We start from the raw sequence: 18,145 nt of genomic DNA on the forward strand, positions 1-18,145 counted from the left end.
TGAATCACCGCACTTTAAACCAGTAAGAGGAGCAACACAGTGCGAATGGGTGTGTTGGGGAGTGAGATGGGCCCAGGGAGCAGCAGGTTGGTCCCTCTGCGATGGGGGGCTGCCCCCCCCACCCCCACCATCCTGCTTCCTGAGACAGTGAGTAGCCCTCAGGGCTGGGAACCCACACATCAAGGATGGATGAGACCCCCAAACCTCCCAGACACACTCTCCACAGGCTTTTATGTTACCAGGTTTTAAAATAAGAATGTTTTAAAAGTGGTGCATCTGCATGTGTGGCTACCCTAGAGTCATCCCACCGGCTGCCCTGAACAGAATCACAGCTGCAGCCCTGGCTCTGTGGTGGGGCTGAGCCCAGAAGGTGGCAACTGAGGACAGCCACGGATGCACCAGGTGTGCACACGGACCCCTGTGGACACAGACACTCCCCGGGTGTGCACACACGCCCCTGAAGACACAGACACTCCCTGGGTGTGCACACACACCCCTGCAGACACAGATACTCCCCGGGTGTGCACACACGCCCCTGCGGACACAGACATTCCCCGGGTGTGCACACACGCCCCTGAAGACACAGACACTCCCTGGGTGTGCACACACACCCCTGCGGACACAGACACTCCCCGGGTGTGCACACACACCCCTGTGGACACAGACACTCCCCGGGTGTGCACACACGCCCCTACGGACACAGACATTCCCCGGGTGTGCACACACGCCCCTGCAGACACAGACACTCCCCGGGTGTGCACACACACACCCCTGCGGACACAGACACTCCCCGGGTGTGTGTCCCAAGGTGTGCACACACACCCCCCCCCTGTAGACAAGGACATTCCCCAGGTATGCAAAAACAGACACGACGCTGCAGACACTCCCAAGGTGTGCACACACACCCCTGTAGACAAGGACATCCCCCAGGTGTGCACACACAGACACACCCCTGCAGTCACTCCCAAGGTGTGCACACATACCCCTGCGGACATGGCCACTCCCCAGGTGTGCACACACACACCTGTAGACACAGACACTTCCCAGGAGCTGCAGGGGGACACCTCAGCCCCTCCTGCTGCACTGTCAGGGCAGGCAGGGCAAATGGCTCATGACAACGGTGGCCCCATTCTTGTTCAAGTCAGACAAATGAGAGGCTGTCGACTGTACTCAAACCCAGCACGCAATTATTTCTCTTTTGTTTTTAAACTACGTGGCCATCATCTGTCACTTCATGGTCTGAACTTCCTTAGAAAGTAGTTGTAGTTAATCTCAAAAATCACTGGACAGACGCTTGTAATTTCCAGGGCCCGACTGTGACACCTGCCGCGGGGTCTCCTGGACACCTGCCGCCTGGAACAGAGACGGCGCGCTTCTAGCAGCTGGAGGTCAGATGTCGGAGCGGGAGTGGCGGCGGGTGCTCCGCCTGCCGCGCCGTTAGGGCAGGAAGGGTCACCGTCAAGAGCTGGCGGGCCTCCCCTCTAAGGCTCCTCTTCCTTCCTCAGACAGCCTGCTCGTTAAGCGAGGCGTGTGCTGGGGAGCCTGTACATCAGCAAAACGGGGAAAGGGCCCCGTAATCCCGGACAGGAAGCATGCGAGAGGCTGCCACACCCCCATTCTCATGGCAGCCGCCCCACCCCTGCACAGCCTAGATCACCACTGGGTCAAAATGAGAAAATCCAAGTCTGCCAGGGGAGTGTTGAGGCCATTCTCAAAACAAAGACTAGGGACCATGACCTGAGGGTCAGAAACATTCAGTTCAGTCGCTTGGTAGTGTCCGACTCTGTGACCCCATGGACTGCAGCACGCCAGGCCTCCCTGTCCATCACCAACTCCCAGAGTTTACTCAAACTCATGCCCATCGAGTCGGTGATGCCATCCAACCATCTCATCCTCTGCCGTCCCCTTCTCCTCCTGCCTTCAGTCTTTCCCAGCATCAGGGTCTTTTCAGAAACATTAAGACCAGTGAGAACTTAAAAGCAACTCTCCGCCCTCAACTACAAGGGATTCTACGGAAATTATCTCATTCATTGCTCACAACAAACCTGGAAGGAAGGGCCTGTATTAACCTTCCTTCAAAGAGGTGGAAACTGAGACTCCAGGAATTAAATTCAGTGCCGAAGATCACACTACCAGTAAATCCTCAAAGAAAGACACAAACTGAAAGGGTCAAGTGCACCCTGGTGTGTCAGCTTCGGGACTGTGGGGCAAGCACGCATCCTGCCCGCACGCCCTCCCCCGGACCACGCCCTCCCCCGGACCACGCCCTCCCCCGGACCACGCCCTCCCCCGGACCACGCCCTCCCCCGGACCACGCCCTCCCCCGGACCACGCCCTCCCCCGGACCACGCCCTCCCCCGGACCACGCCCTCTGACCACGCCCTCCCCAGGACCACGCCCTCCCCTGACCACACCCTCACTCTGACCACGCCTCATCCTGACCATGCCTCACCCTGACCATGCCCTCACCAGACCACGCCCTCTGACCATGCCCTCACCTGACCACGCCCTCTGACCATGCCCTCACCTGACCACGCCCTCACCCTGACGATCCCCTCACCCGACCACGCCCTCACCCGACCACGCCCTCACTCTGACCATGCCCTCACCAGACCACGCCCTCACCCTGACCACGCCCTCACCCTGACCACGCCCTCACCAGACCACGCCCCCCACCCCAAGGCTCCCCCACCCCAAGGCTCCCCGACCCCAAGCAGACGGAACCGCGTCCGCTCCCGCAGTCCCTCAGGTCTTCTTTTCCTAGAGTCACCGCCTCTTCTGAGACAGATGAGATCCACCTCCAAGCGGTCTGTCCCTCCCGCCCACAGACGTCCACCTCGGGGGGTGCTGCATCCCAGGGCTGGCGGGGCTTCGGCTGCTTCACTTCCCAACTGTGAACATGTCACGGTTTATTCAAAAATTCTCCAAAGGTCGGGAACTGAGTGATGGATCACAAAACACGAAAACTAGTCGACCTCGATACCAACGTTTTTGCTGAGATACTTGAAATCTGTCAATAAAATGAGACTTTCATGGGATTCACCGATTGTTCTATAAAAATTATGATGTTTATCTTTTAAAATCATCTTTCAAGGTAGCTAGCGTTTTCGTTAACCCACAAGAATTCTCTCTAGTGCAGACGAGTGATGCTTCTGACGAGGACAGGGATATAGGTGGAGGCCACGGTGATAATTCAGAATTCCAGCTCCAGGGTGCACCACCTTCCTTCCCTGCGGAAGTCTAACAAAGACCCCACTTCTCAGAGCAGGGGTGAGTGAGCCCATGATAACCTGTGGGCCAAACTGAACTCCCATGAGGGCCGAACACAGGCAGACTCCTGAGTCTCTAACAGTCCTGAACGACTCAGTAAATTAGCCTTAAAAGACTGCTGCTGCTGCTAAGTCACTTTAGTGTGTCCAACTCTGTGAGACCCCATAGACGGCAGCCCACCAGGCTCCCATTCCTGGGATTCTCCAGGCAAGAATATGGAGTGGGTTGCCATTTCCTTCTCCAGTGCATGAAAGTGAAAAGTGAAAGTGAAGTCGCTCAGTCGTGTCTGACTCTTCGAGACCCCACGGACTGTAGCCTACCAGGCTCCTCCATCCATGGGATTTCCCAGGCAAGAGTACTGGATTGGGTTGCCATTGCCTTCTCCTAAAAGACTGCTAACAACCATCAACTCTTCAGAGGTAAAAAAAGAAATTGTAAGAAAAAAACCGCTGTTTTCCAACATCATTTTTTAACATCAAGATGAGACTGTGCTTCTCAACATAAATATATTCAAAATTTTAGTAAATATGTTCTCCATACGACATTTGAATAAACATATTCTCCACAAATATAGTCTCCATAACAATTTTACTCTCCAGGGGAAAAAAATCTGCCAAATGCTTAATACAAATCTAAGTACAAAACGTCTTAGAGTCATCTTTATAAAAAGTGCATGGAAATCAAAAACATGAAAGGGAGTAATGTAAAAATGTAAAGCTTTTGTATGCATTCAGAGTTAAGTTACTATCAACCTACACAGACCTGTGAATATAAGACGCTTTATGTAAGCCTCATGGTAACCGCAGAGCCACAGTCAGCAGTAGTGCAATCTTAGAAAGCTTTCGGCCTTTCCCCGTTGAGTGTGGTGCTACCGGGGTTTGTGGCTGCAGCCCTTACTGTGCTGAGGATGCTCCCTCTACACCTGCTTTGTTAGGAGTTTGTACCGCTAAAGGAAATTGACCTTTTTCTTCTTGAGAGGGTCACTCTCACCTGCTTCCACGACGATGCGATCCAGACACACCGTGTGTCCCAGACTGTGGAGCGCCTGTCAGGGAGCACCGCCCTCCCCAGCCTCCTCCTGCCCAGAGAGGGTCACGCGGGGCCTTTGTGCACCTCTGCACCCGCCTGTGCCTCCCGACCCCAAGGGGGATCGTCCAGCATCGGAAGCCTGAAACCGACCCTGATGTGACCACGGGCCAGCACTTCCAATGGACACTTGCCATCTCAGGACAGAGTGTTTTCCGTTTTCCCTTTTCCCTCTGGCTTCATTATTCGTTTGCAGACTTACTACTATTTTGACAGCAAAGAAAATCTCATCTTTTCATATTTTCTCCCTCTTTCCTACTCCTTTGTATGTAGAAGTGGAATTTAAACTTCTTAACTTTGCAGATTTAGTCTCAGCCCATTTATAACACAGACCACACTTTGCAAAAAATCAATTGCAGGGGTGAGAGGGTGAGGGCCTGTGGGGATTACCGTGGATGCTCAGGGCACCACTGAAGATGAAAAGCTAAACTTTCCCGATGATTATGGAAATCCAACAGCAAAGCCGATGGCTGGGTGGATACAGATGTGGATAAGGTTGTAGGTGACACAGGGGTAGGTGTGTATACACGCAGGTGTGGGTGCAGGTAGACAGAGACGATGCAGATGTGCGTGCAGACACACAGGTATGTGTGTAGACATAACGTGTGTGTAGACATACAAATGTGCATGCAGACAGACAGATGTGCGTGCAGACATACAGGTGTGCGTGTACACAGACAGACTGAGGTGCAGGTGTATATACAGATAGAGATGATACAGATGTGCGTGTGGACATACAGGTGTGCGTGCAGACACACAGGTGTGTGTGGAGACATAAAGATGCATATAAACATACAGGTGTGCGTGTACACAGACAGACTGAGGTGCAGGTGTATATACAGATAGAGATGATACAGATGTGTGTGTAGACATACAGGTGTGCGTGCAGACAGATATGTGTGCAGACATACAGATGTATGTGTAGACATAAAGATGTGTATAAATATACAGATGTGCGTGTGGACATACAGGTGTGCGTGCAGACACACAGGTGTGCGTGGAGACATAAAGATGTATATAAACATACAGGTGTGCGTGTAAACATATGTGCGTGTGGACATACAGGTGTGCGTGCAGACATACAGGTGCGGGTGTAGACGCAGGAACAGGTACGAGTTGGGGTGCAGATGTAGACGCGGACGTGTCGGCACAGACGGACCCGTGCTGTAGACACACAGGTACAGGTGATCCAGATAAGCAGACGACAGATGCGGGTGAACAGACACAGGAGCCAGCGCGGCGTGCTGGGGACACACACACAGGCGCACGTGTCTACGGCGACCTCCCTCCTGCCACCATCTCAGCTCAGCGAGAGAACAGGGTTCCCACTTCGCCAGAACCCTCTAAGAGCCTGCTCCATCTCATGCTCCCAGTCTGAGCTGCAGAGCTGCCGGCAGGAGTCAGCGTGGGGACCACACACAGAGAGAGGGTGAGGCCAGGCTCAGGCCCGGTTGGCGGGCCGGGCCGGGCTTCCGTCCCCTGCCCACCCCACCCCAATGACAGACCTTTGCTGCAGCAGAAGGATCCAATGGGGGCAGGGGGCTCACGGTCAGAGACCACAAGAGCCCCTGACACCACCGTTCCTCCTGGCACCTTCTGGCAGCCAGATGTGGCCACGCTGACCTGGAAAGTTTGGGGCCCAAGGGACACTGTCATAACTGCACTTTAATGGCGTTTTCTCACTTTCCCGACCACCATGGTTAGAGCCCAGACAACGTGAAATATCCTCCAGTTCTTTCTAGAATTCCAGCCGACAGCAGCCTGCAAGGCCCAGCCCAGCTCTAGAACCCTCTGAACATGAGCCCATGGCTCCTGGGCCACCGCAGAGCAAAGAGCCACCGACAAGGGGCACCTCCTCTGCCTCCCAGGTCACCCAGCAGACACACAAGTTCTGGACACAGACATGGGAACGGGCTCCACGTGTGATGATAGTAAGGGATCTGGGCTCCTTTCCAGGTGTGACGTGGCATCACGGTATGCTGGAAAGAAAGAATCCTGCTATTTTAGAGGTACTTCACGGCACGCCTCTGAGACACCATAGCTGGGGTTTGTGTCAGAGCAGCAGGAGAGTGGGGAGTGGGTGGGTGACTGGCCGGGCCTCTGGGCCTGGGTCAGCATCCTGTTCGTGTGCGTTTCAACTCTGCACGAGGAAGAGGAACACAAACCTGCTCCCCCATCTAGCCAGTCGGACAGGGACCCGTGACTCTGTCCCGTTACTGGGGCTCCCGAGTCCTTGAGCCCAGGCTGTGGGGACGCCTCCCGGGCCCCTGGAGTGCAGCCACAGGAAGGCTGCTGGGCTCGCAGGGTCCATGCCTCGGTTTCCTCATCCACAAACCACTCGAGGTGGGCAGGACCTCTACACATGCTCCTGGCCACGGGTTCACTTCCCCAAACTCAGGCTCCGCAGCTGGGATGACCCCTGTGCAGGATCGGGGGTCCCTGAAGGACTCGTGCCAGCCGGCGCTCCAGCACCTGCGTCGCTGCCGTGCAGGATCGGGGGCCCCAGCGCCTGCTCAGCCGCCGTGCATGCGGGCTCTTCTCTGTCTTACACACACTGTCCACCGTGGTCTTCTGCCGTCAGCCTGACTTGAAATAACTCTCAAATCACCGTGGGAGGACCAGGGATGGCTACCCTGCCCCTCACACGTCTTGAATCCACCCAGTTTGTGACAAGTGTGAAAACGTAAACGGGGAGGATCAGACTCCTGCCCGCCCATCCGGAAATGTACGAGTGAGGGCAAGGCAGGCAGTGAGGTCAGCGGCGTGGTCCCTGTGAGCCTCAGAGAGAATGCAAGCTCCCCGCCACGCTCCTCCTTTTGTGAACAACCAAACATACAAAGTCCTTTTCTATTAAAAAAAAAAAAAAAAAGAATGGTGTCGGATTCTTGTCAGTTAATAGCTGATCCATTAAGGCTTAAGCTGAGACCTGGTGAAATCCCGCCCCAGAGAACCTCAAATCCCCAATAATCTGACAACAGAGGGGAGACTCCGTGTGTCTGTGAGCATCCCACTTGGGGCAGACCGAGTTAAGGACACAGAGCTCTTGTCTGCACCAAAGACCTTCCACCTGGCAGAAGAATCCACGATAAAACAATGGTCTTTTACTTTGACCGCTCAGAGCAGTAAGTGCTCAGGCCCAGAGGTGCAGCCAAGGAAATGGACTCGGGATGCAGAGAACAGACCCTCTGACAGCGGTTCCCTCTTACACAAAAGTCAGTGAGAGCAAGCGGCGAGCCCGATGTGAGGGTCCCCCTGTGTCCAGGTGCCGGCCGCTCACTCTGGACGTCCTGTGAAGCAGAGGACGCTCGGCCTGGAGGGTCCCGCCCTGAAGCCCACCATCCCGTCCTCTGTGGTTCATGGAGACTCAGAGTCTTCCCGAGGTCGGGGGCCCCTCCAGCACTTTCACGACTCACACTCACGCCCCAGAGAGCAGCAACCCTGCACCCACACTGGGACCAGTCCTCCAGCATCAGGACATGCTGGCGGGAGGAAAAGCACGCAGAGCAGCGGGCGGTGGCTCCACCAGCGGCTGTGCACACGCACGACACATGGAGACACAGGGACACACACACACTACACATACGCACCCAGGTACACACACACAGGTAACCACGTACACAGACACGTGTACTCACACGCATACACAGACACAGACACGGAAACACACACACGACACACAAACACGGGGACACACACATGTACCCATGGACACACACGTGTACTCACACACACACAGAGACACAGACACGGAAACATGCACACAACAGACAAACATGGGGACACACACATGTACCCACGGACACACACGTGTACTCACACACACACAGAGACACAGACACGGAAACATGCACACAACAGACAAACATGGGGACACACACATGTACCCATGGACACACACGTGTACTCACACACACACAGAGACACAGACACGGAAACATGCACACAACAGACAAACATGGGGACACACACATGTACCCATGGACACACACGTGTACTCACACACGTACACAGATACAGACACGGAAACACACACATGACACACAAACACGGGGACACACACATGTACTCGTGTACACACACGTGTACGCACACACATACACAGATACAGACACGGAAACACACACACGACACACAAACACGGGGACACACACATGTACCCATGGACACACACGTGTACTCACACACACACAGAGACACAGACACGGAAACATGCACACAACAGACAAACATGGGGACACACACATGTACCCACGGACACACACGTGTACTCACACACACACAGAGACACAGACACGGAAACATGCACACAACAGACAAACATGGGGACACACACATGTACCCATGGACACACACGTGTACTCACACACACACAGAGACACAGACACGGAAACATGCACACAACAGACAAACATGGGGACACACACATGTACCCATGGACACACACGTGTACTCACACACGTACACAGATACAGACACGGAAACACACACATGACACACAAACACGGGGACACACACATGTACTCGTGTACACACACGTGTACGCACACACATACACAGATACAGACACGGAAACACGCACACAACACACAAACACGGGGACACACACATGTACTCGTGTACACACACGTGTACTCACACACACACACAGATACAGACATGGAAACACGCACACGGCAGACAAACATGGGGACACACACATGTACCCATGGACACACACGTGTACTCACACACACACACAGATACAGACACGGAAACATGCACACGACACACAAACACGGGGACACACACATGTACTCGTGTACACACACGTGTACACACACATACACAGATACAGACATGGAAACACGCACATGACACACAAACACGGGGACACACACATGTACCCATGGACACACACGTGTACTCACACACGTACACAGATACAGACACGGAAACATGCACACGACACACAAACACGGGAACACACACATGTACTCGTGTATACACATGTGTATGCACACACATAGACGTGGAAACATACATACAACACACAGGGACACACACAACACACACAACGTATGTGTCCACATACACGCGTAAACACGTACAACATACAGACATGGAAACACGCATACAACATACAGACACAGGGACACACACAGAGCACACACGTGCACACGGCAGCAGGGTTTGCCACGAAATGGAAACCCCCAGCACAGGTCTGACCGGGCAGCCAGAAGGGTCTGACTCAACAACTGGAGCTGCGCCCTCGGCAGGACCACTGTCCAGGCCCCGGGTATCTGTGTCACACGTGATTCTCACACACGCAGCAGGAGCTAACAGTTCTGAGCAAAGAGAGTGGAGGCAGAGAGAGTGCAGTCTCTGTCTGGAGGTGACGAGGCCGGAATGGGCAGGCGGGTCTTCAGAAAAGGCCTGGAGACATGCCAGCCCGAGGACGACGCCCAACCCAGGCGAGAACGGCACCTTCAGCTCCGTTTGGCTCTGACCCGGGCTGGGTCTGCTGCATGCGGTGCAGCGAGAGCAAACACGCATGGAGGCAAGAGTGCAGAGGCCACGGCGGGGTCAGCAGAGAGGGTCCCGGCTCCAACACAGCCCCTTCCATGGGGGTCAGCCCGGAAGGACGCTCGACCCCTGACCCAATGCGAGGTGGGGCTGTGTGCACACCTGCACGCACACCTGTACACACACCTGCACACCCCTCAACACACTCCTGTACACACGCCTGTGCACGCAGACAGACAGACACGCTTCCCCTTGGACACACTGCCCCCGTCCCTTGAAGAAAGCACACGGTTGCACAGCACGGCGTCCACGTCAGACTCATCAGCGACAGGGCTGGGGACAGCCCGACCCCGCTGCTCGCTGTGCACGCGATGCTGCACCCTGCCCCGCGTCAAGCTCCCGTCAGAACTAAGGCGAGGCCAGGACATCAATGCCGTGAGGCACGTCTTTCCCCTGAAGGGCGCCGCATACCCTGGGATGCGGTTGGTGTAAAGCTTCTGGAGCTTCCTGGGTGTGGAGCCAGCGTTCGGCACAGCCCCCACCCTGCCCACTGCCCTGGGCACCCCGGGCCCATCCACCCTGCTGGGCTTCCGGCCCCACAGGCGCCCCACGCCCTGAGCTACGGCGGGGTGGGGGGGTGGGCAGGGCCAGGGAGCTGCAGGGCTTTGTCTGGGCTGTTAGTGGAGGCCTGACCTCAGGCTTGGGGTCCCCGCCCAGAACACGGCCCCAGGGGACAGACTGACTGCCGACCGTCATCCCACACTGCAGGAGCGGGGCCGCCTCCAGGTGAGCATGGAAAAGCGAGGGCATGTCCCTGGCCCGCAGCGCCAGATCACGCCCATGAGAGATGGAACCGCCCACTCACTCATTTTCCATCACGATGTAGCCATACTCCTCCTCGGGGGGCTGGACTTGCAGCCGCAGGCCTGGGCCGGGGGGTACCTGTGCGCCGGCCCCGAGGCGCAGGGCCTCCTGCGGGGCCGTGCCCGGCCCAGGCCTCGCCTGCGGCGGCCTCTGCAGCAGCTCCTTGGAGTAGGTCTGGCTCCGCACGTTCTCCACGCCCGCGTGCTCCTCCTCCGAAGACAGGGAGGCCTCGGCGTCATCCCCCTTCTTGCTCTCCGTCTTGAAGGGCTCTGTGAGATGGGGGGCTGCAGGCAGGAACGGAGACCCAGGGCCCTGCAGGAGGTCCCCCAGTTGGACACCCAGACGGTTCACCTGGTGGAAAGGAAACCAGCATGGGAACGTGCCCTGAGCGGCAGAGAGACCGTCTGTCCTGGATGCTCAGGGGATGGGGTGCCGTGTATGTGGGCCTGGGGGCCACAGGGGGCAGAATTAGGGTCTGGCCGTGTGCATCTCGTCTGGAGACCCCGAGCTCCGCTGGCCTAGTCCCCTGTGACTGGAATTAGGAACCGCGTCCCCAGACCCCACACCTCCCTCCACGGTGTGTTTCTGATGGACATTTAGAACAATTGTGGGTGTTTTCTTCCCCACTCGTGCTCAGGCACTGAGCTAGGATCCGCTAACACGACCTGTGGAGAAGCGCTACCCAGACGGTCTTCTTTCCCACCCACAGAACAGAGCGTCTAGAGCCACAGCACTGCCCTTGGCTATGAACAGATTTCCTGCGTCCGTAAGACGACGACAGGCCAGCAAAGGCTCTTCAGCAGGAGGAGAGGCCCCACGGTGCATAGGTGTCATCCACGTCCAGCCTTTTCCAGACCATCCTGACCAGCGCTGCTGTGGAAACCTGGACACGATGGAAGCCACCCCCCAAGCCCCCGTCTACCAGGAGCTGCCCTGCTGGGGAACTGAGTTTCTATTTACTTAATTTTAGTGGATTCGAGTCCACGCAGCCCCACGTGCCTGGTGGCTGCCATGTGGACAGCACAGGTCTGAAGGATCCAGAGGCTGCTAATGTCCATTAAAGGGACCCTGGTGACCGGCACACGCAGGGCGGCCTTGACGACAAGGCGGGCGTGGGGTGCTGTCGCATGACGTCACCCCCGTCTCCCTGGGTGGGAAGTTCTAAGGGAATTAACATGCTGCCTGTATTGACCCTTTTCCATACTCCTACAATGGATATATATTAGCATCTCATCTGAAAACAGACAACAGCATATATTAAAATACATACAGTTTTGTGTGTACTCTTCACGATTTCTCTCAATTTTGAGATTATGAGGGTTTTTCTATCTTTTTCCTAAAAGAGTTCTCATATTTCCCCCATGTTCCTGAACCGCAGGCGACGCAGCTCGCGCTGCACGGGGCCCAAGCTCCCGGGCGGGCCTCACCTCCCGGTAGAGTCCCTCGTCGCCGTCTCGCAGTCTGCTCTCTGTGGAAGACACAGCACAAGGTCACTGCACACCGGGGTGGACGCCAGGGTCCTGCTGCGGCGTGAGGACCACCGCCGACGCCCCCGACAGACCAGGGACGGCGCGCCCTCCATAAGCGCCATGGCACAGGGGTGGTGGCTGAGGGGCCGGGACACAAGAGCCAGGGAGTCACGGTGCTCCTTCATGTCTGCTCGGAGTGGGGAGAGCAGCCGGGTGGGGCAGAGAGCAGTCACAGGAGGGAGACGGAGTGCGGGCCCAGCCACGTCAGCTGGAGGCGCCTTCAGCCGCGTTACTTCTCTGCGGTGGCCGTTTCTCCAAAGACACAGCAGCAGCTGGTGCGTGGCTCCTCCGGGCGGCCGCCCTCGAGACCCCCCAGCCCAGCACAGGGACCGTCGCCCGAGACCACCTCCTTCAGACAGCGACGGGCATCCTCTCCTGCACCAGCTGAGCCCGTCTCCCCACGAGAGGGGGGCCTGCGCCCTCCCCAGCTCCTCCTGGGGCCCACTGTGTGCGGGGCACCGCCCAGGGGTCAGGGTCACTGCCCAACCCTGGGAACAGGCCAGACGGGGAGACGAGCCTGCCCGGGTCAGCCCTCCACCCCCAAGGGCCGGGCCACTGTCTGTGAGTGTGTGTGAGTGGGCATGAGTGTGCATGTGCGTGAGCTGCCGGGTGTTTGTGTACGTGTGTGTGTGCTGGGGGTGTGAGGGAGTGTCTCTGTGTGTGCGTGTGTGTGAGTGTGTGAGACTGTGTGAGTTTGTGCGTCTATGTGTGTGTCTATATGTGTGTGAGTGTACCTGTGTATGAGTGTGTGATGTGGGTTGTGTGTGTGTGTGTGTGTGGTGGGTGAGTTTCTGTGAGTGTGCGACTGTATGTGGGTGAGTGTGTCTGTGCGTGTGGGTGATGTGGGTTGTGTGACTGTGTATATGGTCAGGGGTATCTGTAAGTGTGTGAGACTGTGTGGGTGAGTTTGTGTATGTGATATGGGTTGTGTGAGTGTGTGAGAAGGATGTGTGTGTGCTGTGGTGTGAGGGTCTCTGCGTTCTCGCTGGAGCCCCTCGGAGGAGGGTGTGAGCCTCACACAGACCCTTTCACTTGACCATTGGAGTATCTGACTCTAACTTTAACTCACAAACCCCACACAAAGCGCTTCCATCCGCCCTGCCCCTGCACGGAGGCACCTCCCCTCCCTCACCAGAGTGCAGCCCACCCTCCAACACGCCTGCCCTGCAAGCTCAGCCCGTTAGGAGAGCGTCCAGAGGCAGAGTCACACGGACCAAAGTCGTCACTGCAGACCCACCTCCCAGCAGCAAGCAGGCAGCACCATGCGGCAAGCCTGCGGCCGCGGGCCCAGATGCACACGCGTGTGAGCTCACCTGGCACGCGGTCTCTGTGCAGCGCGGCCCCTGCGCCGTTCATCTCCGCTCCGCGTCTGCCGGCTCTCCCGGCCGCGCCCGGCGCCCCGGCCACACCCCCACTCGGCACCGCGATCGCAAGGGCGCGGACCAGCTCATCTACGTCCAGGGCACTCAGACCGTCCACGCCGGCTGGGCGCTTCTGCAGGTCCTTCAGCAGCATCTGAACACGAGCTTCTAAACAGACACGCAAAAGGGAGACACACGGAGGCGAGGGCAGCGTTAGGACAAGGAGGCGAGGCCGGCGGAGGAGCAGGCGGGTGGACGATGCGCACAGCCATGGAGTGGGAGCAGGGACCCCCAAGCGGAAGTTCTGTGGGGGCGGAGCAGGGCGTCTGAAGCCTAGAGCTCCCTGCACAGGCCGCCGGCAGACTGATGGGGAACAAGGGCCAGGGAGTCTGTGGGCAGACCGCAGGAAGGACCGGGATCAGCAGGACAGAGAAAACCCTGGCGCCCGGGCACGGCAGTGGGTAGCAGAGGTGAGACAGGACCTGAGAGGGAGGGGCAGAGGAAGGGAAACCCCACAAACCCCCAGGACCAGCGACCAGCACCAACCCCACACACCCCCAGGACCAGCACCAACCCCACACACCCCCAGGACCAACGACCAGCATCAAGTCCGAGGCTCAAGGCCCTCGGTCAGCTCCAGGAAGAGGAACAAAGAGCAGCACACGGCCAGGCTCCCCCCAGAAAACCAGGTGGACGAGACGTTACACGGCCCAGGGGCCAGGACATGTCCCTGCCCTGGAAGCAGGACACACGTGACTGGACGCACACTTACACACGCGTAACTGTGACACATGTGACATGATGCACACTTACACACGTGTTAACTGACACACATGACATGATGCACACTTACACACGCATAACTGTGACACACGTGATGGGACACACACGTGCGTAACTGTGACACATGTGACGGGATGCACAATCACGCATAACTGTGACATGTGGCAGGGAACGCACACTTACACACGCGTAACTGTGACACATGTGACATGATGCACACGTACACATGCATAACTGTGACACGCGTGATGGGACACACACGCGCGTAACTGTGACACATGTGACGGGATGCACAATCACGCATAACTGTGACATGTGACAGGGAACGCACGCTTACACACGTGTAAGTGTGACACATGTGACATGATGCACACTTACACACGTGTTAACTGACACATGTGACCAGATGCACACTTACACACGCGTAACTGTGACACACGTGATGGGACGCACACTTACACATGTATAACTGTGACACGTGACATGATGCACACTTACACACGCATAACTGTGACACACGTGATGGGACACACACGCGCATAACTGTGACACATGTGACGGGATGCACAATCACGTGTAACTGTGACACGTGACATGATGCAGAATTACACGTAACTGTGACACGTGACAGGGAACGCACACTTACACACGTGTTAACTGACACACGTGACGTGATGCACACTTACACACTGGGCCATTTATACATGAGGGACGCATTTGAACCACTGAAAGGGAAGATGTCTAAATTCAGAACTCTAGTTACCCAGCAAAAATATTCTTCAAACGCCAGAGTGGAAGAAAGACATTCATTTTCACATTATTGAAAAAGAGACTTAGGCCCCACCCCCCTGGGCCGCCGGCCCTTCTGACCGCCCCAGCCCAGGTCCCAGCAGCTGGGGCCGCCCTGTGCCCCAGAGCCCCGGGCTCACTCTCACCTGCCGGACCTGCGCCCCCGAACCCTGCCCGCCTCACCCACTTCCTGCAAAACCACCGCTAGACCCCGCCGCGGCTCCCTGCCTCCACCCCGCCAGCACCTTCCATCAGAACCCTCTCCCGACCTGCTGGTCTCACCAGGCCGGGACAGTAATAAAGCCTGTGCTTCGAGACAGCTCCCCCTGGAAGGAAGTGAGCTGGACGCCTTCCCGGTGCTGCTGCCCCAGGGGCCACGCCCCAGACCCTGGGGAGGCCCTGCCCCCACAGCCCTACCTGCAGCCCCACAGACGCCCCCGAACGTTCAGGGACCAAACGCTTGCTCAGAAATAACCTCCAGGGGTGAACGGGGAGAACACATCCCATTTCCCACAAACACTGTGAAACACAGAGAAGTGCGCCTGGCACACAGCGGCATGGGGGCTCCAGGTGAGCACCACCCCGCCCACCGCGCACGGCAGGGTCAGGAGTCCCGCTCTTCTGGACTGACAAGGGCCTGTGCTGTTTTACAGACAAGAGAAAAACTAAGGCACAGTGAAAAGCGAGAGGAACAACGCTCAGCGGTTTCTTAAGCCTCCTACCTCACAAACACGTCACCTTTCAGTCTGGTCACGGCCAGGGTGAAGAGGGGAGGAGACACACGGCCTGGGGTCAGAGGACAGGACAGGCCCTTCAGGTGCCATCCCCCCAGGGGCCAGAGCGTGCCGGACCCACCACGGCATCCTGGACACTGACCCCGGCGGGAAATGGATCAGTCCACAAACGAGAGGTCTTGACAAGTGTTGGATCCCACGTGCGTTTCTGCTGGATGCACACTTAACCCGGAAAGGCGGCCCAGGATGATGCTGTGTTGCTGAGCCCCCGGGCTCACCGGGGATCTACTCCGGGTTGGCACAGGGTGGCGCCCATCCCAGTGAGGGCACAAAAGGCGGAGCCCCGCCCCAACTGTGCCCTGCGAGGACGTCTCACGACCCAGTGACGCCCCCGAGCCATGCTGATGGCCGGCCTCCCTTCTCAGATCTTCCTCTCCAGCCCCTCCCACCCGCAGCAGTCCCCAGCCAGTTTGGCACCAAGGGCCAGTTTCCTGCAGGTTTTCCATGGATGGGGCGGGGGCATGGCTCAAGCGGTGATGTGAGTGACAGGGAGCGAGGGGAGCTGCAGATGGAGCTGGGCCCGCTGCCCGCCGCTCCCCTCCTGCTGTGCGCCTGGCTCCTGACAGACTGTGGGCCAGCACCCGTCCACGGCCCCACCTCCAGACCTGGAGCACGGCCGGGTGGGGTGACCATGTCAGAACCGTAATGAGAACGGAGCACAAGAGGGTCAGGGCAACAGCTCAGACCCTGGGCTGCAGCAAACTGGCCACAGACAAAGCTGAGAAGTTGAGGCATCACAGTCTCGCGGGCACGTCCGGCTGGCGGGTGGCAGTGTCCACGTCCCCTGCCTCCCTGGTGCCCGCCCCCCTGGAGGCGGCCGGGGTCTCAGCTCCCCGTGCAGCAGACTCTCCATCCTTTCTGCCCGCACGCATCCCTTTGCTGGGCTCTCAGGCTGCCAGAGGCCAGGTCACAAGGGAGGCTTGTGAGCACGAGACCCAGGCCTCCCAGGGGCTCCAGCTAAACCGTGGTGCTCAGGAGCAGGGCGCCCCCCGCCCTGCCCTCTTCTCCTTCCCTCCTCAAATGCTTCTGTGCATTTTCTGTGCCCAGGGGTCTGTCAGGAAGCAGGAGCAAAGCAGTCAGCAAAGCCCCTGCTACCACAGAGTGCTCGCCCATCGTGGGAGAGACAAAGCAGACGAAGCAGGACACACACCTGGCGGTGATGTGCTGCACGTGCCCCGTCACTCAGCTGTGCCCAACTCTGCGACCCCGTGGACTGCAGCCCGCCAGGCTCTTCCGTCCATGGGATTCTCCAGGCAAGAATACTAGAGTGGGTTGCCATGCCCTCCTCCAGGGGATCTTCCCAACCCAGGGATCCAACCCAGGTCTCCCGCACTGCAGGTGGATTTCTTTACCATCTGAGCCACCAGAGAAGGGCCTGGTGCTGATGGGGCTGTGGAAATGATAACCCAGAGTTGGAGGCCAGGGCAGTGGGAAGGGCAGATGCTCTGACAGGACTGTCAGAGAAAAGCTCACAGAGACCCAGAGAGGGGGTCCTGAGCCCAGGGACTGCCCAGAGGACACGCTCTGCGGGCAGAGGAGACGAGTGCAAAGCCCTGAACAGCGGGGCTGGAAGGACGGAGGATGGCCAGAGGGTGACCCAGAGCAGTGGAGCGGCAGCGCAGGGGGCTCACAGGTTCTCAAACCACAGCAAGGCCCCGGGATTCTGCTGAGCGGGATGAGAAGCCCCTGCCGGGTCTGAGCAGTGAGCCGTCAACTGACTTACAACATACGAGGCTTGCAGGCTTGAGACAGGGTAGACAGGGTGGCCGCATGGGGCTCCTGCAGGAACCCAGCAGGATGGCGTGGGGCAGGCGGAGCTGCTGGGGTCCGAGTGGGCTTCTGTGGCAGGGCTGGGCGCGCTGGACGTGGGTGCAGGAGTTGGCGCTGAGCCCAGCAGACAGTGACTGATGGCGAGGCTGGAGCTTGTGAGGTCAGCTCCCGACATCTGGGAACCTGGGGCCCTCGACAGCCCCTCAAAGCATCCCACTGAGTGGTGGGATGTTTTATGCAATCCACGCAGGGCAGGTGAGGCCACAAAGCCTAGAAGACCCACCACAGACGAGGGCCACGATCGTGTAAGGATACAGAGTGCCCTGCAGAGACCCCTCCGGTCTCCGCCCTGCCTGTGTAGACGAGGCAGGGATTCCCACTGGAAGGGGTTACAGAG

At 57.7% G+C, this 18,145-nt stretch overlaps 1 protein-coding gene across 3 annotated transcripts in view; it reads right to left on the reverse strand.

Annotated features, from left to right (window-relative positions):
• The window catches only part of PTPRN2 (protein tyrosine phosphatase receptor type N2), a 602,297-nt gene that overhangs the window by 358,023 nt on the left and 226,129 nt on the right, over nt 1–18,145 (reverse strand). For all 3 annotated transcript variants that reach the window (XM_070788511.1, XM_070788512.1, XM_070788513.1), the window contains 3 exons: nt 13,565–13,780; nt 12,150–12,190; nt 10,724–11,073 (listed from right to left, as the gene is read on the reverse strand). In XM_070788511.1, the coding sequence (XP_070644612.1) occupies nt 10,724–11,073; nt 12,150–12,190; nt 13,565–13,780 (607 nt within the window). The remainder of the gene's footprint in view (nt 1–10,723; nt 11,074–12,149; nt 12,191–13,564; nt 13,781–18,145) is intronic.

The sequence above is a fragment of the Bos indicus genome, chromosome 4 (assembly GCF_029378745.1).
Source record: "Bos indicus isolate NIAB-ARS_2022 breed Sahiwal x Tharparkar chromosome 4, NIAB-ARS_B.indTharparkar_mat_pri_1.0, whole genome shotgun sequence".
In the NCBI taxonomy this organism is placed as follows: Eukaryota; Metazoa; Chordata; class Mammalia; order Artiodactyla; family Bovidae; genus Bos; species Bos indicus.